Genomic DNA, 24,731 nt, shown 5'->3' on the forward strand with positions numbered 1-24,731 from the left:
TGCCCCCTCGGGACTCTGCAGAGTCCCCACGAGGAGGAAGGCTCTCACCAGATGGGGCCTCTCAACCCTGGACTTCTCAGCTTCCAGAACCATAAGAAATAAATTCCTTTTCTGATAAATTTCCCAGTTTCAGGTATTCTGTTATAAGCTACGGAAAATGGACTAAGATACCATGTTTCTGAGTCCACTTTCTCTCCCCTCCCCATCCAGGGACGTGGCACAGCCTCCGGCTGGGGTGCCCGGGCGCACCCCACTCCATCCTGTCTGTGCACAGCTGTGGCCCAGCCCGGGACAGCTGCCCACTCGCCCGAGCAGCATCAGCGTCCACACTGGCCGGCCTGTTTGTTTAAACAACTCAGCAAGGAGGCACGGGGCATGTCCCCCGCGGGGGGCGCTGTGGAGCCCAGCAGCCCAGGGTGGGCCTGCCCGGTCCCTCGCAAGGGCGGCCTCCACGCTGACCTGTGCTCGGTGCCTGAGAAGCCTGCATGTCCCACAAAGAGGCGCCAGGGCCCCCGAGAGGCCCAGGACAGTGAGTCCTTGTTCCTCCTGGTTATCAACCTGCCTAGCCCTTCCCGGGGGGACAAGCCTGGGTCTCGAGACAGGACCCGTGTCCCAGCTCTGCCCATGCATGGCGAGGCCTGTGGCGCCCCCTCCCTCCCAAGGCCTCTGACCCCAATCTGTGGTTCCGCCCCGGGGTCCCTGTGGGTGGGGAGGAATGAGCACCCTGCCATCTGCTTCCAGACACCGACCGGCCAGCTCTGTGGTCTGCTGCTCGCAGGAAGACAGGCGGACCTGGGAAGGAAGCCGTGCACAGGCCGTCATCTGGCTGGGGTGGGTGCCGTCCCATCGCTCCCCACCGTGGCCGTGGCACCCAAGTCCTGCGACTTTGCATGCACCCTGCAGACCGCTGAGCTCACTCCCCAAGGCTCCAGCCTTGCCACTGGCTCCAACCCTGCCCCCAGCTCCTTTCCTCCTCCAAGGGGGTCCCCGGCAAGCCCAGAGCAGCCTGCCCCGATCCGGCCCCACCCTGTTTCTTGCAGTTACCCAGTTTGAGGTCCTGTTTATGAGACCTGTCCCTCCCACAAGGGCGTCCCTTTGGGACCTCCTAAAGCCCGGAAAAAATGCTCAGCATATAGACGCACAATAAAGGTTTGTGGAATGAATGAATGCACAAACATGGATGCGACACTGGAGCCGAGATCTCCACGATGAGAAGCCAGACTCGTGAAGCACCAAGGGAAGGGAACCCTGAGCAGAGGGAACAGCCGTGCAAAGGCCCTGGAGCAGGAATGAGCTGGGCTGTCTGGGGAGCAGATGGAGGGTGGGTGCACAGTGAGGGGGCTGAAGCTGGGGTGGGGGCAGACCGCACAGGGCCTCGGGGGCCACGGTAAGGACTGGGACCTCACTCTGGGCAGTGGAAGCAGGGGACGGAGCTCTGTCCCCTCCCGGTGTGCACTCATGGGCATTTCCCTTCCCAACACGGTGAGCTCCTGCCCAGCCAGTGTCCCCTGCCCGCTCAGACTCCCCCCAGAAAGCACACCCCACTGTCAAGCATCACACAAGCTCACAGAAGTGATTTAATTTCAGGGCGCACAATGGCCCTGGAAGGCAGAGTGGCGTACAAAGCGAGTACTGACAACACTTGAACTTCTCCGTTCTCCTTGGTCCCCACCGGCCGAGCGTCCAGGGGTGAGGAGGCGTGTCCCCCTCCGTCCCTGCTGGCCGTCCTGCATCAGGAGAGGAACGGGGGCGCCTCGGCCAGCGGGCGGGACATGCTCTGGATGGCCCACTGCAGGATGCCGTCGAAGGGGTGCTGCGGGCCAGGGCGGACGGCAGGGAGACAGGTGGGCCCAGCCCGCCCACGTCCACAGGGGGCCGCGAGGACACCACCCAACCTGACCCTCTAATTCTAAGGTGGGGAAACAGGCCCGAGGCCAGCTTCCGGACATGCCAGTCAGGAGGGACTGTCCCGTGCTCCTTCACGGCATCCCGCAAGCCCAGGGCACAGCCACCGCGCTGCTCTGCCTCCTTGGGTGTCCTCTCCCCAGGGGTGAGGTAGGGACAGAGGCTTCTCATCTGCCCAGGGCTCTGACCCTCCAGCAGGACTCGGGAGGTACGAGGCCAAGATGCCAGCAGCGTGAGGTCACCTGCCCCAAGGGGCTTGTGAATCGGCCCCTCATTCATCCCACTGTACCCAGGGACCTGCTCCCCGAGAGCCAAGACGCCCTTATCCAGCGCCCGGGTCCCCTCTTCCTCCCTCAGGACCGGGGTCTCTCTAGACACCTCCACTGTCAGGACGTGCCACACAAGCCCTCTGCACAGGGTGAGGCCCTGCCCCGGGGTCAGTCGGGACCCCCAAGGTGCCAGGCCAGACATTGAGGAGGACTGGTGTTGGCCACCTGGCATCTGGGAAGGGCTGGAGGAGTCTGTCCTGTCTGAAGACGCAGCCCCTAAAACCACATGTTCCCACCCACTCTGCCCATTCATCTCAGGGTGGCGAGGCCTGAGTTGGGGGGGTGTTCAAGATGCTCCAGGGACAGAGGTTCTGGGACTCACCCCCCACACTCACCCCGCTGCCCAGGGGCAGCAAATGCTGGCACGGCCTGGTGCTCCTGCCCAGTGCCAGCGCCTGCACCCGGGGCCCGGGCTCCCGGGGAAGGGCTCATTGTGGGTGCAGCAGCTCTCAGGGGCTCTTGCATGGGTGTGGGGGGCCCAGGGCCAGCCAGGAGCAGCTGCGTGGGGGCTGGGGGGTGGAGGAAGCAGGTGCGCCCCTGCCGGGCATGCCTCACCTCGCTCAGGAGGGACTCCAGGTCCTCCCGGTGCAGAACGGGCTCGGGACCCGCAGAGTCGTCCTGGAACCGGGGAAAGGGAAGAGGTCAATCCCATTCCTACAAACCCGCTGGGGACATGGAAGCAGGACCCCCGCAGAGCGACAGGGCCAGGGGCGTGGGGGTACCCTCCCCCACTGAGAACAGAATTCTGACACCAGCTGCCTCTGGCAGCGGCCGGCATGGGGCAGGGTGGGCCTGTGTGAGCTGGGGCTGCCTGCCCAGGGCCCTGCCAAGCCCAGAAGCTGGCTGCCCAAGGCCCCCAGGTGCCACCATCGCACACGTGGCCTTGTTGGGAAGCCCAGGATGCAGGGAACCAGCAGGGAGGGGCCCTGTCCTGGACGGAGACCTGAGCCCAGAGAGGAAAGTGCCTGGTCGAGGCCAGCCATTCCCCAGAGTGAGGGGCCAGGGCAGGGAGTGAGACAGCCCCAGACTCCGGGCTAGCGGGGAGAGAAGACCACAGTGAGTTGAATCACATGAGATTGCTGGTTTGTAGCTCCAAACAGCCAAACCTCGGCTGCTCCACACACCGGTCTGCTAAACACAGGCCCCGCAGGGCACAGCAGCCCTGGGTGGTCGAAGGAGAGGCCGTCCCTGAGGTCTAGATGCTGCGAGGGTGTGAGGGGGACCCCTCAGGACAGGCTCTGGGGGCCACAGGCCACCACCCCTGGTTAAGGGGGCAGGTGGGGGAGGGGCAAAGGGCAAAGCGGGGCTGCACCGTTTTACTCTAAACTTCCAGTGCAGATGGGCGGGATGAGGAGAGGCTTCTAGAAAGAAGGGACTGTGGCAGGTGGGGGCCACCCCACTGTTCCACACGAGCCCCGTGGGTGGGGCTGGGTCCAAGGCTTGTCCAGGTGCCTGGCCAGAGCCTGCACACGGGGTCTGTCCCCCACAGTGTGCACCGGGAGCGTGGGGCACCGCTGGGAGGCAGGAAGAGCCAGTGGGAGGCACTTACTGCCACCCCTGGGGTCCCTAGACATTCTTGGGGGGCAGGGATGTGGTCGGGAAGGCCGGTGCTGCTGAGGCAGAGGCCAGCACCCGTCCAGCCTCCTGCACGGGGAGCCCTGGGCAGAAGGTTCGGCTCCGGGACAAGCCTGACGGCCTGGCTGCTGTGACAGGGCCCAGGTACGCGTCTCCCTGAGCAGAGCGAGTCGGGAGCTGGGGTCACTCCACCTCTCTGAGAGGGCCCTTCCGCTGCAGCAGCGAGGCTTTTGGGTGTGGTTACTCAGGACGGGTTGGACTGTTGAGGTCACAGGGTTTGCTCTTGCCCCTCACCCCGCCCAGGGGAGCCTGCGCCCCCGCACTCGGCCTTGTTACTCCTGGGACAGCCGCACCCAGCCAGCAATTTCATAATTGCTGTGGCTTAGGGTGAGCTTCCTTTTTAAATAAAGTTATCACAAAAGAGTCAGTTTAAAGGTTAAATATTTTATGAAAGCCATGAGCACATGGTCAGGGGGCACGGTGCACACCGCAGCCTGGTCTCCCCTGAGACGTGCCCCACCCCGCCCCGCGCCCCCGGGTTCCGGCTGCACGGGCGACGCTGCGCTGCGGGGACCACTGACCTTGGCCGGCCCAGGGGCCGGGCGGGCGGGGCTGGGTGCGGGCGCGTCCTCCCCGGGGGCGGGGGCCGTGTCTCCGGCGCAGGATCTGCAGAGCAGGCTGGTCCTGGGGCGAGGAAGCCCCGTCTGGTCGGAAGCTGGGCCCGGGCCGCCCCCTCCCGCCCGGCCGCCCCGCCCGCCCCCTCGCTCACCCGGGCCGGCCGGTGCCCGCCGGAAAGTGGCAGCGCCAGTGGAAGGCGGCGGCGCAGTGCGCGCACCGCAGCGCGTCCGCACCGTCCCCGCACACGCCGCACCGCGCGGGAGCCGGGCCCTGCGGGGAGGACAGCGGAGTGAGCCGGCGTGCGGGCCGGCGCTACTGAACCCGCGCCCTCCCACTCTCCCCGAACCACCCCCGGCTGGACGGCGGGTCCGGCGCACAGAGACCGCGGGCGGGTGGGACGGTGGATCCCGCGGTTCCAGAGTCCCGCCCTGGGAGGGCAGGGGCCACCCGCAAAAACCAGGTGTCTGGACCTGGCTTACTCCCCCTAGGTGGGCCCGGATCCCCTTTGGGGCCACCCCAGAGGAAGACGGAGGGGCTGGGAGGAATGAGATGAGGATGGTGGGGGCGCTGGAGGACATGCCATCCCCAGCCCCATCCTGCTGCTGTTGGGGGGAGGCCAGTGGCCATGCCCAAGGTCCAGAGCTGGGGTCTCCTCCCCTCAACCCCCACCAGGGTCCTCCCAGCCGCCCTCCCCACCTGCCCTCCTCTCCTCCTGTTTGCGGTTCATCCACCGGCCCTGTGGGTCCTGAGGCCCCTGAAGACAACACCCTGACCCCCAGCGGCCCACTCACCTGCTGCCTCTCGGGGCCCACACACAGCAGGGGGCGCAGGGCCGGTGGCTGCAGCACCGGCAGGGGCGCTGTGGGCGGTGGGGCCAGCGGGTGCTTGCAGGCGAGAGCAGCGTCCACGGCAGCCGGGGGCTCCCTGGGCAGGCCCTGTGCCTCCTCTCCTGCCGGCCTCAGCCCCAGGGGGACCTGGAACCCCAGGGGGAGCCCTCAGTGGGGCCACAGGGGCCCTGCCCAGCACCACCTGCGCGTCAGTGACTGCTGGGACCCTGGCACTCGGGGAAGTGGGGCGGGGGTGTCGTGCAAGGAATCCCACAGGGCCTGAGCAGTGCCCCACTCTGCCTGCCGCCCCGCCGGGCCTTTACCCTTCCCGATCAGCAGCGGGTGCCGGGCCCTGGGCTGTCAGGGAGACACCGGGTATGGCCCAGGCCGTGAATACCATCCCTCACGTTTCTGCTGCAGCAGAAAGCTCAAAACATTTTTGGAGAATATTAACATTATCAGTGGTCACAACTCATCCCCTGTGCCACAGAACTAAGGGGGCCCCAGTCAGGGCCGAGGGGTGGGGTCACGTAAGGGCAACTTCCCAGGTCTGCAGAAGGCCCAGCCCGCCGGGCTTGGGTGTGGGGCGCAGCTGTACGGCTGGGCTGGCCTGTCCCACAGGACTCCGAGGGTCAGAGGGGTGGGAAGGATGGCTGGGCATACCGGGGTCTCCGCGGGCGGTCCCAGGGGCTGGGGTTCCTGTGGGTGGGGCAGGCCCTGCTGGGCTCCTCCCTGGAGACAGCTGGAACACCTCCAGGTCCCACTGGTCATGTCGTCAGCCGTCAGAGGCATGCAGGACAGGACAGAGGGCATGACAGGCTCCCAACCCACAGGCGGGGGCCCAAGGACAGGGACACTGAGGCCCAGGCAGGGAAGTGGGCAGAGACACAGTGAAGGGAGAGCAGGATGTGGGGTATGTACCCCGGGGGACCCTCGCCTGTGCTGTTGGTGTCCTCTCGCTGCGCTTCTCTAATGAGCCCCAAGCATGCGCCACGCCCACTAACCCACAGCGGCCTGCTGGGGCCCCCTGAGCTGGACTGTGTATCCCCGACCCGGCCGCGCCTCCACGGGAACGGGAGACCATGAAGGCAGGAGGGGAGAGGACCGAAGGAAGGCAGTCACCGGCAGGAGTGACCAGTGACCTGCACAGCCATGAGGCATCTGAGTGAGACGGGACCTGGCCAGGGTCACGCAGGGAGCTGGGGCACAGCCCAGGCCTGACCGTGGCGCTCTGGGCTCCCCCTGGAATCTTCCCCCGACAGACTGCCCTGCGGGACCTGGGGGCAGGCATCAGGACAGCCTCAGAGGGGGCCCCGCACATTGGTGGACAGACACCCACCGGCCCTTGGGGTGCAGCCCGTGGTCTCCACGCTCCCCGCCCCATCTGGGGGCAGGTCTCTGGGTGGGGCTCGGGATGGGGGCGGCTGCCTGTGGGAGTTTGGGCTGGGAACCCGGAGTGAGCTGGGACAGGGTGGCGTCTTTGCCTTGGACCTCTGTTCTGCTGTGCCGCCCTCAGGGGCCCCTCTGGCCAGGCTGGGTGGCAGGTGGCAGGTGGGAGAACCCCAGGCCCCGCCCCAGCCCAGTGACCTGCACCAAAGCCGCCTCTCGGTGGCCTCACGGCCCCATCTGTGGATGGGAGAGACTTCCGGTGGCTTCCCATTCAGGCTCGGTGGGTGGAGGTGGCCATGAACCCGGGGTGGGGGTGGGGGTTCCACCGTGGAAGGGCCCCGTGTAGGCTCACCTGGGGATCTCCCGGAGCGGTGGGGACAGGCAGGCCAGGTGGAAGGCCCGGGGACAGCCGTCACAACAGATGAGCTCCCCGCCGTCCCGGCACACGGCACACTCGTCCTCGTTCTTCTGACACAGGCAAGAGATGCCCTTGCAGACTTCCTGAGAGCCCCCTCCTCCCCGGAGCTGCTCTGCCAGCAGCAGCTCCAGGGACCTGGACTCCACGTCCCTGCTGGCCGGGGCCTGCCGTTCTGCCCTGACTGCCTGCCCTCGGGTCCTTCTGAGACTCTGGTCCCTGCGTCATACCTCCCACGGGCATCCCTCAAGGGAAGAACGGCCTTCAGAAAGCCCAGTCTCTTGCGGGTGGCTGTGTCCCAGCCCCCCCTAGACTGCCCACCCCCCGAACATGGCCCTTTCTCAGGGGGCGACGGGGAGACCGGCCCAGTGGTGTTGTCCATCCACCTCGGGGCCTCCGCCCTCCTTGGCCCTTGCTGGATGCTGCCTGCTGCACCCTCAGGGGTCCTGCGTGCCACCTCCCGCAGACGCCCCCAGGCTGCCAGGCGGGGCTGCCCCACACAGCCACGGTCACCTTCGCTGTAATGACCGCCCGGACCCCGGCAGCCCAGCTGTGCCTGCAGGGCAGGCCAGGACCCTGTCTCCCTGTGCCCAGAGCCCGGCAGGGCGCCCGTGCGAGGGGTTGGGGTCCGTGTGATGGTGGCAGACCATCGCGCAGCGGTTCTACCTCACTAAGAAACGGTGCTGGGGACCCAGGTCTAGCTCGACGTGCCTGGTGGACCCTGATGTCCCAGCTCAGAGCAGGCCCAGCCCACCCCGGGCCCAGCTGGGGTTCTGGGTACAGCCTGGACCTGGAGCCTGGAGGACCTCACTCTCTGACCTCCCAACTGAGTATTATCGGAAGAGAAAACTGTCCATGAAAGAAAACGACAAGAGAAGGAAGAACTCCCCGAGAGCAGGGGCTCAGGCCTCGGTGCTGCAGCCTCCCGGGTGAGCGCCCAGGACCAGGGAAAGGCAGCCGACGACCCACCGGGGGGGACTGTGTGGGGGGGTCCTCTTGGGGTCTGGGCGTTACCTGGTGCAGCTGGGGCTCGCTGGGGAGGGCCGGAGGGGCGGGGACCCTGCCCTGCTGGCCTACCCTCGGGTCACCTCCACCCTGTGGGCAAGAGGGTCACCAGTGTGGGGGCAGCCTGGGCACGGAGGGGCCCACGTGGCTGTCGGTGCCGGGTTCCCCTTGGGGAACCGCCCCAGGCCCCCAGCAGAGCTCCTGACCCTGAGGCGAGGCTGCCATTACTGGGTCTCCCCAGGGACAGCCGGGCGGTGCTTACAGGGACAGTGCCCTGGGCTCCCTTGGCTCGGACCAGGGGCTTCAGGCTGCTGCTGCGGGTCTTGCTCTTCCCTCCGCCAGGCTCCTCAAACTTGCTGGGAGTGTAGAACTCGCCGCCCACCTGGATGCACTTCTTGGAGGCCCCTGGGAGGAGAGCCCGCTGGTCCCACTCACTCCCCAGCTGGGCCCGGCCCTGCCTCCACGGTCTCAGTCTCCCCTGCGCTGTTCCTCCGCCCCACCCACCCGCAGGCCTGGGCCAGGGTGCCCGGCACAGCGAGGGGTCCTCTGCCGGGGGACTGCACTGGGGGAATCGTGTCCCCCCAGTGCACATCACCCAGAACCTCAGAATGCGAACTTGTTTGTAAGTAGCGTCTTTGTAGATGTAGTTAATTAAGATGGGGTCGTGTTGGACCCCAAGTCCAAGGACTGGGTTGCCGGGAGCCACCAGAAGCCGCAGGAGGCAGGAAGGACTGTTCCCTGGAGGCCCCAAGGGAGCCAGCAATGCCGACTCCTGTTGTTTTAAGTCACCTAGTCTGAGCCAATTGGTTATAAGAACCCAGGAAACTAACACAGGGGACTTGGGACCATCCTCGAAGGGGTGAGACCCGGGTCCACATCAGCTCCCAGGCTGGCCCTGGCTGTTCTCAGTGTCCCCAGCCAGCATCCAGCACAGAGGGGACACCATGGCAGGGACCGTGGAGCAAATGACGCAACGGCAAGGTGGGGTGAGGTGGCACAGGGTGGCTGCGTGCGGTCAGCGGCTGGCCCACCCTGTAGGTAGGCTGTTGGCTCCCAGGGCTCTCCCTGGCCGGGTGGGAGGGGACTGGACCCCATCACAGGAGGCACCTGGAAGGAGGTGCAGGGGAGGCGGGGAAGAGGCAGGGACGCCGCAGGCTGTCCTGGTCGGAGAGTGCAGACTCCCCAGGGGCCAGGCAGAAAAGCAGAACTTTCTTAGGATGACCCCATGACGCAGTAGGGCCCACCCAGGTGGACCAGGGGATCTGGGAGCGCTGGGCGTCCCCAGCTGGGATGTTGCCTGGACCACAGGCCTGGTGGAAGGCCCCCTGCAGGGGACCCCCAGCGCCTGCCCCTCCTCTCCAAAGCAGGCAGAGCCCCACGCAGAGACGCTGGGGCAGGGTCCTCCTCCCTCCCCAAGGCCCGGGTCCCCGCAGCCCTCCCCTCCCCCACAGCGTCTACCTGACTCGAACACCTGCTGGATGAGGATCCCCTCCACGGCCCCTCGGGCCCCCGGCACGTCCCCAGAGGACATAGCCACAGCTCTCTGGACCGAAGCTGACACGGTCTGAATCCCTGGGAAAGGGACAGAGGTCAGCCACCATCAAGGTCACGCACAGGGAGCAAGCGGTGCCTGGGCTGTGGGGTCCTTTCCGTCCCGCCAGGGCAGGCGGGGTGGGGGACCCAGCTCCACCACACACAGGCAGCCGCGCGCGTGCGCACACGTGTTGTGTGTGTGTGTGCGTGTGTGGGGGGGGTAGTGTCAGCAGAGCTGACACAGTGGGTACGGATGACCGGGGCCCCCCAGGACATGGGCCCTGGGTTGTGCTGGGAGGACACACAGTGCCCAGGCCCTGCCCTCAGCGCAGCCACCAGTGAGCGCAGAAGGCCTCTGGGGTCCAGGGCCCTGGGAAGGGAGAGGGGACAGAGTGCAGGCTGCACCCAGATGCGGGGCCGAGGATGATTTTCTGGAGGAAGCAGTGTCTGGGCTGGTCCTGAAGGGTGGGAGCGCTTGGACGGGCAGAGGTGGGTGCCAAGAGGGCTGCAGACCCGGCTGTGGTGTGGGCAGGTCGCGGGGACTGGCAAGATCCCCTTTGGACACAGGTGCCCCTCTTTCCTGGGTCCGGCCGTGCAGCTGAGGCTAGTGGGATGAGCTGCCAGGCCCGTGCGGCCCTGGCTCCCAGGACAGGCCCTCCTCCCACCCTGACCCTGACCCTGACCTGACCCTCACCCAGCCAAGGCGGGCGCCCGGCTCACCGTTCCCCAGTGGGAGGCGCTGCGGCTCCGCGTTGCTCTCCGGCTTCTTGGGGGGCTTGGCCTTCGGTTGGGAGCCTGAAGGGGGGAGCTGGGGCAGCGTGGCCCTCCTGTCTCGGGGGGCGAGCGCTGGGGGGCCAGTGAGCTGGGCAGGCATGGGGGGGTCAAGTGCTGGGTCTCCCGGACCCTGGTGAGTTTTTTGCTTTCCTGCGCTCTGGTTTTCTCATCGGTGAAAAAGAAATAAAACCCACCTGCCTATTCCCCCGACCCTGGGGAGCTCGGCCTTTGGGGCAGGAAGGACCAAGAGTCTGTGGGCTGGTCCAGGGGGTCCGCAGTGCCCAGAGGGGCTTCTGAGTCCCAGATAGGCTGTGCCCAGGTGGGTGGGAGCCTGAGTGTGGGGGGTGTTGGACACCTGGGGAAGATCGGTGACCTCAGCCAGCTCCTCCCACTGGGTACCTGGGCTGGAGGTGCCCCTCGGGGTCAGGGCCCCTGCTGGGACAGCTCGAGGCTCTTCCGGGGCCTTCCTCTTGGTGGGGGGCCTGGGAGGCAGTACTGAGGCCTTGGGGCCGGAAGGGGGCTTCCTGCCCTTCCGGGGCTGGCTGAGGTCCACATCTGCAGATTGGGGGACAGAGGCAGGTCCCAGCCTCAGAGCCCTTCCCTGGGGGGTGGTCCCAGAACTGGACACTCTGGGGGCAAGGCAGGCCAGGCCTCACTCTCCGCCTCTTAGAATCCAAGAGGTCCTGGGGGACCTCCCAGGGGCTCCCCAATACCCCCCTCGGTTTACAGCCCAGTCCGGCTCCCCCACCTTTGGGGAAGCTGTCTAGGATGGGCTGCAGCCGGCCATATCTCTCGAGGTTGTAGTCCTTGAAGAGAACCCTCCAGAAGTCCAGGATGGCGGCCGAGTCCTGGGTGAGGAGCCAGGAGAGGAGGGCGTGGAAGGCCTGGGGGCAGCCCTCCTTCTCCTTCAGGCGCAGCGTCTCCTGCGGCAACACGGCGTCGGGTCCTGCTGCCTCCCAGTTCCCACCACCAGGCGAGAGGGTGGAGCCCACCCAGACAGGCTGCAGGGGACCGGGTGCCTCTGTCCCCATCCCTGCCACTTGTGGGTGGGGGTCATGGGGGTGGCGTGAGCGTGTCCTGGTCGGAGAGTGCAGGCGCCCCAGGGGGACCAAGTGGCAAAGCAGAACTTTCTAAGGATGACCCCGTGACCCATCCACGTGGACAGAGGGGATCTGGGAGCGCTGGGCGTCCCCGGCTGGGATGTTGCCTGGACCACAGGCCTGGTGGAAGGCCCCTCTGCAGGGGACCCCCAGGGCCCGCCCTCCCCTCCAAAGCAGGCAGAGCCCCACGCAGAGACGCTGGGGCAGGGTCCTGCTCCCTCCTGGGGCCTGGGGCACCGGCAGCCCTTCCCCTCCCCCACAGCGGCCACCTCACTCAAACACCTGCTGGTGAGGAGCCCTCCACGCCCCTCACCCCGCCAGGTCCCCAGAGGTGAGGGGGGGGTCCCCCTGGAACTCTTCCTGGAGACCGTCCCCTTGGCTGAGGGTGAGGTGGGGGGTTGGGGCAAGGGGCCAACTTGTCCTCAGAGACCATCCCCTGGCTCCTTGGGGGTGGAGGGAAGGTTGGGGGGTCTGGATGAGGGGCTGCCTGGAGCTCATTTCCGGGGTAGCCCCTGCTTGCGGGGAGAGGCAGTGGAGGGCCGGCAGGCGTGCCCGCGGGCTCCACCTGGAACTTGTCCTCGGGGACCACGTCGTGGTCGGCCAGCGCGTGCAGCAGCGGGAAGGCGCTGTCCACGGCCAGGGCGATCTCCGTGCGGTGCAGCCTCAGGAGGCGGCGCAGCTCGCCCGCCATCGCCGTGGGCTCCGGGTCCCGGTCCGGCGGGGCTGGGGGGACGCCGTGGGGGCGGGCAGCGCACCCCTACCGGCTGTGGCCCCTGCCCGGGCGCTCACCTGCGTGGACACCTGGGCGAGCACTTGGCTCCCCCGGGGATCCCTGCGCGGCCCGCTCTTATATCCGCCGCCAACCATGGTAAGAGCAAAGGCCGGGAGCCAATCGCCAAGGGACGAGGGAGGAGGGACGCTCCCGCCCAAGCCGGGAGAAGCCCCACCCCGCAGCCACCTCCCTCACCTGTCCGCCCTGCTTCCCGCACCTGCTCGGCTTCGCTTCCCTCTGCACGAGAAGCTTCAGGACCTCCTGGCTCGCTCACTTGGGGCCTGTGGAAGGAGACTGGCCCTGTGGGAGGGCTCCGAGGCCCCTCAGTTCCCAAAATGTGGTCCTGCCTGCCGGCCCGGGCCCTGCTCAGATGGGGCAAAGCCAAGACAGGTGCCCGGAGCCAGAGGAAGGCTGAGGTCTCAGGGCTCCAGCCGGCTGCACAGGTGCGCTGGCACCTCTGAGTGGAGGGACAAGAAACCTCCACAGGGGCTATATGTGGGCAGTGGTCCCTGGGGGACCTCCACGCTTGGCTGGGGGTCCCCACTCAGGGTCCGGGGCCGTGGCTGTGGTCAGACGGAGGGGTCCCAGTCTGATGGAGGAGACAGGGCACAACCAGTGTGCATGAGTGGGCTCGGCACTAGGCATTGCCTGGGCGGCTTCTGGCGTCACCCCACCCCCACCCCCAGCTGGCTGAGTGGTGCCAGGCAGGTCCTCTCCCTCTATGAGCCTTCAGTCCCTCGGCGTTAAGGGGCACATTTGTCTGGGGACCCGGCTCCAAGCCACCCTCTGCTTCCTCCAGGTGCTCTAGAAAATAAAGCTGCAAGGAAGGCAGCGGAGCACATGGACGGAGACCCCAGGTCTGGGCTCTAGGAGCTCCTGTCCTTGTCCTGCTCACAGTCCGGGCAGGGGACACCCCAATGGGCTTTCCTAGGACTGGTGACAGAGGCTGAGGGAGGGCATGGCTTGGAGGACAGGAGCCTCCAGGGAATCTAGGAAGGCTCCCGGGATGGGTATGGAGTGGACAAGAGCAGAGGTTCCGGGTAGACTCCATGGGGACAGTGTCCCCAGGAAAGCATGAGCAGGTGCAGAGGCCTGGGGCCTGCAAGAATGCTGCTCCCTGGGTGGCCCAGCAGGACACAGCCTGGGGAGGCGGACAGGCCTTCCCCCGGAGGAAGCCAGCAGGGGGACCCTGTGTGCCGGCTGCAGGGAACCACCAGCAGACTTTGGCAGAAGTGGTGGCCCGGCCTGTGGTAGGGAGGTCACCTGGCCACTACGGTGAGCGTGGAGCGTGGACTCAGGTGCAGGAAGCAGCGCTGAGATGGGATGGGACAGGGGACGGGAGGCAGGCAGGACGGATGGCAGATTTGGTGAGGGTTGTCCCCAAGATGCCCCTCCTGGGCGGGCCGTGCCGGTTTACGGTGGGGCACGGAGTCCAGGGTGGGAAGCGGGGTGCGGCCCTCCTCCTGACCTGGGCGTCTGTTTGGCTCCTCCTGCCTCTGGGCCCAGCGACCCCCGACAGTTCTGCAGGTGCTGACTTGCTCCAGAACAGGTGTCTGAGTGCTTGGGAACAGGCCCGTGGAGGGAGGTGGGCGCGTGAGACCGGGGACGGGGTGGTGGCCGAGGCAGTCTGCCTGGGTAGGTGCTGGGAACACGGTGGGAGCGGTGGGGCAGGCGGGGTGGCATCTCGGAGAGCCAGGGCCCGTGTGAGGAGCCATGAGACAGTGTAGGCGGGAACACGCTGCCCCCTTGTTCCGGGGACTCTGAGCCGGGAGCAGGGCCCTCGCGCTGCCCACCCAGGCGCTGTGGACAGTGTTCTGGTCCCGCCCGCGCTGTGCCTTCCACAGACACGGACAGGGGTGCCCCTTCCTCCTGCCCCCACCCCGTGGTGGGACGGGGCTGTCCCCTCTGAGAGGCACATCCTCTCCCCCGGCCCAGGAGGGCAGCTGCCCGCTGGTCTTTCCTACCGTCTCCTGCAACTGTGTGTTTACAGTAAAAATGTTAAAGTTTGCATAAGCCGGAGTCACCCTGAACCCAGCACGGAATGTGACTCCTGCCGGTTCTGGGGAACGCTCCGGCCCCTCCCTCAGGGGTCTCCCGAAGGCAGAGCCCACCAACGCCACACTCAGTGGCAGCCCCTGGACCAAAGGCTCCAGAATTCATGCATAAAGGCTCCCGTGGCACCACGGGACAGAAGCACAGGGCTTTGGGGTGACCCGTCCCTGCTGCCGCCTGCAGCTCAGCTCCCTCCTTCCAGCCAAGTCACTCCCCGCGACCCGGTGGGTTCCCTCCCCAGGTGGGGGCGGTTATCGAGGGGCGCCCCAGACAAGGGGCACCTGTTGGGGGAGAATTAGAAACTGCAGAGCAAGACCAAGTCTGCACCTCACTTTCCCAAACGCCCTGAAGTCCTTGCGGCTGCGCCTGTGTCGTCGGCCTGGGCCTGACCGCTGTGGGCGGGCGTCACCCAGCCTCTTGCTTGGAGGTTAACGAAGAGGCTCCTGTAGAATTTTGGACTTTCCAGCACGCTGTGGGGTTTTCCGTCACGGGCCCTTGCCAGCAGGTGACCTGGATAGAGCTGCCACGGCTCAGGGGAGGAGGCCTTGTGACACAGGCCCCCGGGGGTGACGGGGGCCTGGGGCCTGGCCTGCCTGCAGCTGGGCCCAGGCCTTGCTGGGGTGAGCCTCCGAGAGGCGCCCCTGGGCACCACAGCTCTGGGACAGTAGCGGCTGCAGCCCTGAGGCTTGGCGGTGTCCGGGAGCGAGAGGTCAGGGCAGCTCTCCCTCCGGCGTCACTGCCGCACCGACAGACACGTCAGTCCTGCCTCGCACGGCCCGGTCCTGACGGCGACTCCATCGCTGTGTCTTCAGAGCCGTCCTGCCGTGCCCATTCTACAGGTGAGAAGGCCGCGGCCCACACGGCCAGGACCCGACCACAGTCGTGCAGCCACCGAAAGGCAGAGCCATGATTCGGACCTTGATGGACAGAAGGACAGACAGGCCCTAGATCCCTGCTCTTGGCATGTGGGATGCCCCTGGGTGGCTGGGTCACGTCAGGTGTTAGCGCCTGCAGAGAGGGGAACCGCTTCCCATGTGACGTCCCCAGAGCTCGGGAGGAGCAAGGTCCCAGCGGCAGGACAGGGGCTGGAGGGGGCTCGGCCTTGGCCCCTCAGTCAAGCCCGGACACCACAGCCTTCTCCCTCCTCCAGTCCCTGTGGCTCCCCGAAGGGCCAGGTTCCCAGGAGCCCGAGTCAGGATGGCCTCCGGGGACCTGGAGCACCAGCCGGGCCTCACTCCTGCGGCCTTGCCAGGCGGTCTGGCCGCAGGAAAGTTGTGGGTCTCCGAATGACACGTTGCTGGGATGCTAGCGTCCTCTTGGCCACCAACGGTCTGGGTGACCCTCTCTGGGCCTCAGTTTCCCCACTGTAGAGAGGAAACTGCTTCCACTTGCTGAGGGTGGGGCCCTCATTCCAGACGGGGGTCCGGGTGGGGGGAGGGAGCTCAGCGCCCCTGCTCTCCCCTCCTGCCCACCTTGCCCCCAAACTGCCCCACTGGCCAGAGCTCAGCGTCCTGGGTCTGGTGGCCCCTCTGAGTCCCTCTTGGACACCACCGTGGGCGCTCCTCCTCATAAGCACCCCCTGAGGTCCCCGACAACATCAGTCCTCTCAGTGGACCAGGGGCAGTGTTGACAGAGCTGCCCACCTGCCGTGCAGACCGGCCACACGCCTGCCGGCGGGCCCCACCCTGCAGGGGGCCCTGCAGCCCACCGAAGCCCACCTGCTGTGGTCTGAATGTTTGTGTCCCCCAAACTTATGTGTTGAAATCCTCCCCGCAAAGGTGGCAGTGTCAGGAGGTGGGGCCCGGGAGGTCATTAGGTCGTGAGGGCTCTGTCCTCCGCATGGGCTCAGTGCCCCGTGCAAGAGCCTTTCTGCCCTGTGACCCAGGAGGCGGCCCGCCCAGACACTGAGTCTGCTGGCGCCGTGGCCTTGCACGCCCAGCTTCAGCCCTGCGCGCGGTTTCTATTGTTTAGAAATCCCCAGTCTGAGGAAGTTTGTTCCAGCGGCACAGCGACTGCGATGTCCCCGATGTCCCCGATGTCCCCGCAGCGGCATCTGCCATCCCTGACTCGCTCTGACGTCTTTGCCCACCTGGCCTCTCCTCCCGCCCACTGCAGCGGCAAAGGGGTGACTTCGGGGCAGGCTCTCTCCCAGCTGCTGGCTGTTCCCGCAGGGGGTGAGTTGCCAAGAGTTACCTGCAGTGCTGGGCGTGGCAGGACACTCACCTGGGACTGCCCGCCCCGCCCCTGCCCCCGGGGCCCACCCGCGTTCTGTTTCGATCCCAAATGGGGTCAACAGCCCCTCCTTCAACAGGTACAAGTAACAAAGAGCCTAAAATTGGGAGGGAGCAGTGATAGCAGGGTGCTGACCCCAACGGGGCACAGAATGGCCTTGGGGACTGCGGGTCACCTTTGGATAAGCACGTTCTCCCATCAGGTTAACCCGCCACCGGCTGTGGCCAGGCCGCTGCTGCAGCTACCGGCACGACCTTTCCACGCGGGAGAAGTCCAGTGGATCAGCCTTTCCTTCTACACATCTCGTGCCTTTGGTGTGAAGTCTGAGGATTCTTCCACTAGCCCTAGAGCCTGAAGATTTCCTCCTGTTTTTTTCCTAAATGTTTTATAATTTTCTGTTTACATTTAAATCTTTGTGGTGCATTTTGAGTTAATCTTTATGCAAGGTGCGAGACCCAGGTTGAGGCTCTCTCTCCCCCCACGGGTGTGCGATTTGTTGAAGGCTGTCCCCCTCCAGTAAATTCCTTTACACCTTTGTCAAAAATCAGTTGGGCATCAACTCAAAAAGGACGCAAGACCTACACATGAGAGCAAAAACCATAAAACCCTGGGAAGAAAACAGAGATAAATCTCCACGACCATAGATGTGCTAGTGTTTTGTAAGACTTGATACCAAAAGCATAAGCAACTGAAGAACAAATAAATAAACTGGACTTCGTTGAGGGACACTGTCAGGCGAGCGAAAAGGCAGCCCACAGCCTGGGAGTGAATATTTGCAAACCGTGATTCTGATAAAGGTCTAGGGTCCAGAACCCACAGAGAACTCTCACAATTCCACGGCAAACAGCACTCCGATCAAACTGGGCAAAGTACCTCCGCAGACATCTCTGCAAAGAAGGTACACAAGTGGCCGACAAGCACATACACCGATACTCAGCGTCATTAATCAGCAGGAAGATGTAAATTAAAACCAAATGAGGCCGGGCGCGGTGGCTCACGCCTGTAATCCTAGCACTCTGGGAGGCCGAGGTGGGCGGATCGTTTGAGCTCAGGAGTTCGAGACCAGCCTGCGCAAGAGCGAGACCCCATCTCTACTAAAAATAGAAAGAAATTATATGGACAGCTAAAAATATATATAGAAAAAATTAGCCGGGCATGGTGGTGCATGCCTGTAGTCCCAGCTACTCGGGAGGCTGAGACAGGAGGATCACTTGAGCCCAGGAGTTTGAGGTTGCTGTGAGCTAGGCTGACGCCACGGCACTCACTCTAGCCTGGGCAACAGAGTGAGACTCTGTCTCAAAAAAAAAAAAAAAAAAAAAAAAAAACACCAAATGAGATACCACTTCACACCCACTAGCATGGCTATTATCAAAAAACAGAAAATACCAGCTGTTGGTGAGGATGTGAGCAAAGTGGAATCCCGTGCATTGCTGATGGGAATGTAAAATGGTGCAGCCACCATGGAAAACAGCCTGTCAGTTCCTCAAGAAATTAAGTAGAAAATCTCTATATGATCCAGCAATTTCTCTTCTGGGGATACACCCTAAAGAACGGCAAGCAGGTGTTCAAGCAAAACCTTGTACTCAAATGCTCACAGCAGCCACGGGGAGGAAACAGCCCAGACACCCCTCCAAAGAAGAATGGGCGAGCACAGTGTGGTCCAACCACACAAGGGAGTATCGTTCCACCGTGAAAAGAAATGACACACTGACACACACTACCACACGGTGACCCTCAGAACGTTAAGCTAAGTGAAATAAGGCAGATACCAAAAGCCACGTGTTGTATGACTCCATGTATATGACACGCCCAGGTCAGGCAAACCCGTAGAAACAGAAAGCAGATTAGTGGTTTCCAGGGGCGGGAGAAGGCAGAAATGAGGAGGAACTGTGTTTAATGGGTGTGGGGTTTCCATTTAGGGTGGATGAAAAAGTTCTAGAATTAGTGGTGGTGGTTGCACATTGTGATGTACTAATTTCTGCTGAATTTTAACTTTCAAATGGTTAAAATGGTAAAGTTTATGTTCGTGAATTCATCACCATGCAAATTAATTAACTAAAAAGTCAGCTGGGCATGTTTGTGTGGGTCTATTTCTGGGTTCCCTGTCCTGTTCCATCGGCCTGTGTGTCTGTCCACCCACCAGTACCACACAGCCTTGATCACCGTAGCTGTGTAGCAAATCCTGAGACCCAGGAAACAAATTCCTCCCACTGTTTCAAAATTTTTCAAAATTGTTTCAGGTATTCTATTTTATTTGGATCTTCCATATAAATTTTAGAATAATTTTGTCCCTATCTGTTAAAAAAATCTTGCTGGGGATTTTGATAGGAATTGCATTAAACCTGTGTATCAATTCGGGGAAATGCAACATCTTTACGATGTTGAGTCTTCTGATTCATGAACATGATATGCCTCTCCATTTTATTAGATCATTTATTTTTTTAATGAATGTCTTATAGTTTCAGCACACCAGTCCTGTACACATCTTGTGTTGAGCAATTATAAACAGTTTTGTATCAGTTTTGGTATCCACATGTTCATTGTTAGTATGTGTAAAAAAAAAATGATGTTTGCATGTTCATCTTGTATCCCACAACCTTGCTGAACCGTTTTATAAGTTCTAAGAGTGTTTTTTAATAAATCTTTGAGATTGCCAACAAAGACAATTATGCCATTTGTAAATAGGGATTGTTTGATTTCTTGGTTTCCAATCCATATGCCTTTTATTTCCTTTTTTTGCCTTATTGCCCTGGCCAGAACTTCCTGCACTATGTTGAATAAGAGTCATGGGGTGGACAGTGTTGCCTCATTCCTGATCTTAGGGGGAAACATCCAGCCTTTCATGTTAATTGTTTATTTTTTGCAGATGCCCTTAATCGGGTTAAGGAAATTCCTGTCTATTTCTATTGTACTGAGAGTTTTTATTATGAATGGGTGTTGAATGTTGTCAAATGCTCTTTTGGCATCAATTGACTTAATCATGTGATTTTTCTTTTTTACAGAAACAAAAGATATCCCACCTCCCCTCACTACCAGGGAGAACAAAGGTTAATCACTAAAGACAATTAGATTCTTATCGACCTCAAGGTGATACCAGAGGCACTACGTTAATAAACCAGCCTTTATCTGCCATTATGTGCCTTTCCACAAGTTGCCCTCCTAGACACTCAAAGTCCTTTCCTTTGTCTCAGCCCTTGCCTGAAGTCTGCTGTGCTTTGTGGAAGATGCTATATTAGCTGCAATTCAAAGTAACCTATTGGAGAACTATTCATTCTCTGGTGTCTCCCACATGTATGTAACTTATACACATTAACAAATTTCTATTTGTTTCTTTTGTTAATCTGGTTTTTGTTACAGGGGTCCTTTCCAACTAAGAACTTATGAGAGGTGAGAAAAACATTATTTTTCTTCCCCTGCAATGAGCAGAAGCTTTTAACTCTGAGGATGCTCAGGGCACCAATTTTCCTTTTAGGATTAGTGCTTTTTGTGCATCCCCTAAAAAATCTTTGCCTACCCCCACCCTCCCCCCCGTTCACACAGCTATTCTCTTATGTTCTAAAAGTTCTAGAAACTTTATCATTTACTTAAAAAAAAAAAAAAGAACCTATTTTTTAGAGCAGTTTTAGGTTCACAGCAAAACTGAGGGAAGATACAGAGAGTCCCTAGACCCCAGCCCCAGTGTGCACAGCCTCCCCCGTAATCAACAGCCTCCCCAGAGTGGACGTTTGCCACAACCCGTGGACTACAGGGCACATCACGGTCACGTCCACAGTCTACATCAGGGCTCAGCCTTGGTGTTGCACATCCCGTGGGTTTAGACGAATGACAATGACGTGCGTCCACCATTGTGGTATCACACAGAGCAGTGTCACCGCCCCCAACATCCCATGCGCTCCGCCTACGCAGCCCTCCCTCCCCACCCCCGGCAACCCTGATCGTTTTACTTTCTCCATAGTTTTGCCTCTTCCGGAATGTCACAGAGTTGGGATCCTACAGGATGTGGCCTTTTTGAACTGGCTTCTTCCACTTGATAAAGTGCATTTAAGGTCTGTGTGGCTTCCCGTGGCTTCATCTCTTTTCAGTGCTAATATTCCCCGGTCTGGAGCGAGCACAGCTTGCTTCCCCATATCCCCCACTGGAGACATCTTGGTTGCTTTATGGTTTACTTTTCACACTTAGTTTTACCATCCACCTGGAACTCACTTGTGTGCATGGCGTGAGGCGGGCGGGTCGAGGTTTACGTCCTCTGCACGCAACGTCCAGTTGTCCGGGCACCGTCTGCTGCAGGGAGTGTCCTTTCCCATGGAGCTGGAGTGTCCTTTCCCACGGAGCTGCCTTTGCTCCTTTGTCAGAGTTCAGCTGTCCCCGTGTCAGGGGCCATTTCTGGCTTTCTGTTTCCTCCCGCGGGTCCGTGTGTCTGTCCATGCACCTGTGCCTGGCTGTCCTGGTGGCTGTGACTTCGTACACCCGCGTCTCCTGCGTCAGGCCGCGGCAACGCTCCCACCTGTTTCTCTCTTTCAAGTCCCTTGCATTCCCTGTGGGGTCTAGAATCACCCTGTTAGCTTCTACAGTCCTGCCCTTGGGGACACTCGAGCCCCTCAGGGCTTTTGGAGGTTGGGGAGACCTCTTCATGGCTCCACACTCAGACTGCCCATCACCCCCCACCCCACCGCCCAGCAGAAACTCCCGCCCACGGCCCAGACTGAGGCCGAGCCAGGCCTCTGCCCAGCACGCAGGCGAACCCACAGGCTCTGGGTTCTGCTCCTCTCGCCCCTCGGAGCAAAGCTGAGATGCCCATCTGGGGGCCTCCAAGGACTGTCGAGAGTGGACTCCCCTCCCCTCCTCTCCACCCTCCGCGCCTCCCCCTGCCCCTTGGCCGCTGGGTTGGCAGCACGGCCCCGGGAGGCACCCCCTGGAACCCCACCCTGGATGTGGGCCTGGGCAGTGCCGGGGTTTGTGGTTGGACTCTCCCAGTATGGAAGGAGTTAAAAACAAGCGGCAAACACCGCCGGCACCACCAGGACAGTCAGTCCCAGCTGGAAAAGCCCAGAACGCCGCCAGGCACTAAAGGAGGAGAAGCCCGGGCGGCTGGGCTGTGAGGGAAGCATTCCTGCCCCCGGCCGGCAGGAGCTGGGAGACAGGGAGGTGCGAGGATGCACCCACCAGACCCAGAGGCGCACGCTGGCGCCCGACTTCAGGGGCCGGGGAAAGGGGGCCGTCTCATCAGGCCAAGGACCCTGGACAGGGCTGGCGCCGGTGCAGGACGGGCAGGAGCACGTCCCCACCCACACTCGGCCGCCTGTGCTGCCGGGCGCCCCGGCCCCTGCCCTGCGGTGACTGGCCCCACCTGGGGCCCTGCCATGGGGGGGGGGGAACACGGTGCTCAGGGCTGTACCAGCCCACAGACGCCATCCCTGGGAAGGAGGACACCCTGCTCTGAGGACGAGCCTGCACCCAGGCGCCTTCCACACTGGCAGCCCGAGGGGCAGCCCAGGCACCAGAATGGGAGCCACAGCGTCCTTGTCCCCTACTGGTCCCACCTCACACCTGCCTTTCCTCCAGGCCCCGCTCCGCTTGGCCTCTCAGCCCTCCCGCCATCGTGGGGCCTCCCCCTGGGGGCCAGTCCCTGCTCTCCGCGTGGAGGAGGCCTTACTCTGCCCGGCAGACTTGCCCCTCAGGCCTCACCCCTATATCTTGGGGGGTCCCCAGCCCAGGCACTGAAGAACCTGCCCTGCCCACTCGGCCACCGGCTGCGCCCCACCGGGTCCGCTTTGCCCCGAGACTCGCTTGCCCTGTCCCAGCCTCACCCAGGGCCTGTCCGGGAGCAGGTGCACAGCCGAGAGCAGGGGCAGGGTTCCCTCAGCCCCCCGCCCGGGACGTGCTTGTGGTCTGGCGCTGCGGAAAAGCGCCAACCCGTCAGGGACAGGGCACTCGGCAGCTGCATGTGCACAGAACACGCAGGGCGTCTCCAGGCCAAAGGGGCTCTGTGGGCACCACTGTTCTCGTGTCCTCAGTCTGCCCCCGGCCCTGAGCCCCCCGGGCAGACCCCGGCATTCCTCAGCCCCGCTGGGCCTCTGCAGGGCTGGGCCTGAGCCGCTGCAGGCCGTGGAAGCAGCATCGAGGCCAGGTGCTCTGGGGACGTCCCTTCCACTCCCAGTGCACGGTGGGGCCTCCGCGTCCCCACCTGGGCCTGCCCTGCTTTGGCAGCGAGACAGAGCAGACTGCGGCCTGTGCGAGGGTAAAAGAATGGAAACCACCCAAAGTCCCTCAGCGGAGGCAGGGGGAGGCCAGGCACACGCTCCCAGCGCCCTGCAGCGTGTCACGCCGCTGCTGGATGTGCACGCTCAAGCGTGGCTTGAACTGTAATCACACGTGTGTATTAGTTTCTATGTTAAAATAGGAAATAAAATATAACGGAAAAAATTCACAATACCCATCAAAATATCAAATGACCAGGAATAAGTATAACAAGAGATCAGCCCTACTCATGTTTTTAAAAAAGAGGAAAGAAATGAAAGATATGCCGTATTCCTGTATTTAATTTCTCAATTAAATTTTTAAAAGTCAGTTTCGGGCCGGGCGCGGTGGCTCACGCCTGTAATCCTAGCACTCTGGGAGGCCGAGGCGGGTGGATCGCTCAAGGTCAGGAGTTCGAGACCAGCCTGAGCAAGAGCGAGACCCCGTCTCTACTAAAAATAGAAAGCAATTAATTATATGGACAACTAAAAATATATATAGAAAAATTAGCCGGGCATAGTGGCGCATGCCTGTAGTCCCAGCTACTCGGGAGGCTGAGGCAGTAGGATCGCTTAAGCCGAGGAGTCTGAGGTTGCTGTGAGCTAAGCTGATGCCACGGCACTCACTCTAGCCTGGGCAACAAAGTGAGACTCTGTCTCAAAAAAAAAAAAAAAAAAAAAAAAAAGTCAGTTTCGGCTGGGCACAGTGGCTCACGCCTGTCATCCTAGCACTCTGGGAGGCCAAGGCGGGAGGATCGTTTGAGCTCAGGAGTTTAAGACCAGCCTGAGCAAGAGCAAGACCCTGTCTCTACTAAAAAAAAAAGAAAGAAATTATCTGAACAACTAAAAATATATAGAAAAATTAGCCGGGCATGGTGGCGCATGCCTGTAGTCCCAGCTACTCGGGAGGCTGAGGCAGGAGGATCGCTTGAGCCCAGGAGTTTGAGGTTGCTGTGAGCGAGGCTGACGCCACGGCACTCACTCTAGCCTGGGCAACAGAGTGAGACTCTGTCTCAAAAAAAAAAAAAAAAAAAGTCAGTTTGTTCCTTAATTAATCTATAAATCTAATATAATTCCAATCAAATTACCAGAGGGACTTTTTAAAGAACTTGATTCTAATGTTCTCTGGAAGACGATGAACACGAGCCTTCACGCCAAGTGACTCCTCAGGCTTCAGCAAGCAGCAGCGGTTCCGACGCAGGAAGGGGCGTGGCAGAGGGAGCCGGGAGGCGCAGGGGGCTCCGGTGGTCGGAGGATGCAGGGATTCCGGCATCACTTCAAACGCTTGGGAGAAGGTGGGGGGGAGCATTCAACATGTGGTCTGGAGAGAGCTGGATAATCAGTTGCAAAAATCATGACAAACACCAAAAATATACCAATTGGAGTAAAGACATTAAACGATTTAAATGACAAAAAGGTGAAAAAACAAGAAATAAAATTCTAAAGGAAAATAAAGGTGAGTGCTTACATTATCTTGGGATGCAGAGAAACTTTTTTAAGTACGTTAGGAAGAGTAAAAACTATTACAAAAAGGAAGTCTAATATTAAGCCAGGCACAGGGGCGTTCACCCGGAGTCCCAGCGACTTGGGAGGCTGAGGCGGGAGGATCGCTTGAGCCCGGAGTTTGAGGTTGCTGTGAGCTATGACGACACAGCTGTACCCTAGCCAAGGTGACAGAACAAGACTCTGTCTCAAAAAAAAAAAAAAAAAAAAGGAACAGAGAAGACTGACTTAATTTTTGGTAAGAGATTTATTTCATAGCTCAGCAGTACCAGGGGCTGGAATCCAGCACCGTGTCACTGCTTCTACTTTGCAACTTTTGAATAGTGAGCTACGAAAATGTGTAACCCAGATAAGAAGACTGGTGTTTCTCAGGACACAATTTGTAGATCACATTTATACACGCCCCATAAAGGAAGTAACTTCTGCCTAAGTCGGTTTGGGGGAAGTTGCAGGTCGCTCAAAGCAG

General features: G+C 61.3%; 1 protein-coding gene across 1 annotated transcript; it reads right to left on the reverse strand.

The window, feature by feature from the left end:
- Positions 1–1,732: 1,732 nt before the first annotated feature.
- Positions 1,733–24,035, reverse strand: AIRE (autoimmune regulator). Its single transcript, XM_069476672.1, has 17 exons — positions 23,851–24,035; positions 21,690–21,881; positions 12,438–12,523; positions 12,036–12,193; positions 11,119–11,293; positions 10,770–10,925; positions 10,317–10,391; positions 9,522–9,635; positions 8,326–8,468; positions 8,073–8,153; positions 6,996–7,111; positions 5,918–6,017; positions 5,219–5,401; positions 4,579–4,697; positions 4,391–4,493; positions 2,790–2,852; positions 1,733–1,813 (listed from the first exon to the last, which is right to left on the reverse strand). The coding sequence occupies exons 1-17, from the start codon at positions 24,033–24,035 to the stop codon at positions 1,733–1,735; spliced, it is 2,130 nt and encodes a 709-aa protein (XP_069332773.1).
- Between the last annotated feature and the right edge of the window lie 696 nt (positions 24,036–24,731).

The sequence above is a fragment of the Eulemur rufifrons genome, chromosome 7 (assembly GCF_041146395.1).
Source record: "Eulemur rufifrons isolate Redbay chromosome 7, OSU_ERuf_1, whole genome shotgun sequence".
Classification (NCBI taxonomy): Eukaryota; Metazoa; Chordata; class Mammalia; order Primates; family Lemuridae; genus Eulemur; species Eulemur rufifrons.

Excerpts from the sequence above, each read along its gene's own strand:
- AIRE (XM_069476672.1), bottom strand. The coding sequence starts at position 24,035 with ATGCCGGAATCCCTGCATCCTCCGACCACCGGAGCCCCCTGCGCCTCC. Across the intron at positions 12,524-21,689 it reads AGCGTGCGCCTCTGGGTCTG|GCCCCAAGTGAGCGAGCCAG; the intron begins GTGGGTGCATCC and ends CTCCTTCCACAG. Across the intron at positions 4,494-4,578 it reads GCGGGCACCGGCCGGCCCGG|GACCAGCCTGCTCTGCAGAT; the intron begins GTGAGCGAGGGG and ends TCCTCGCCCCAG.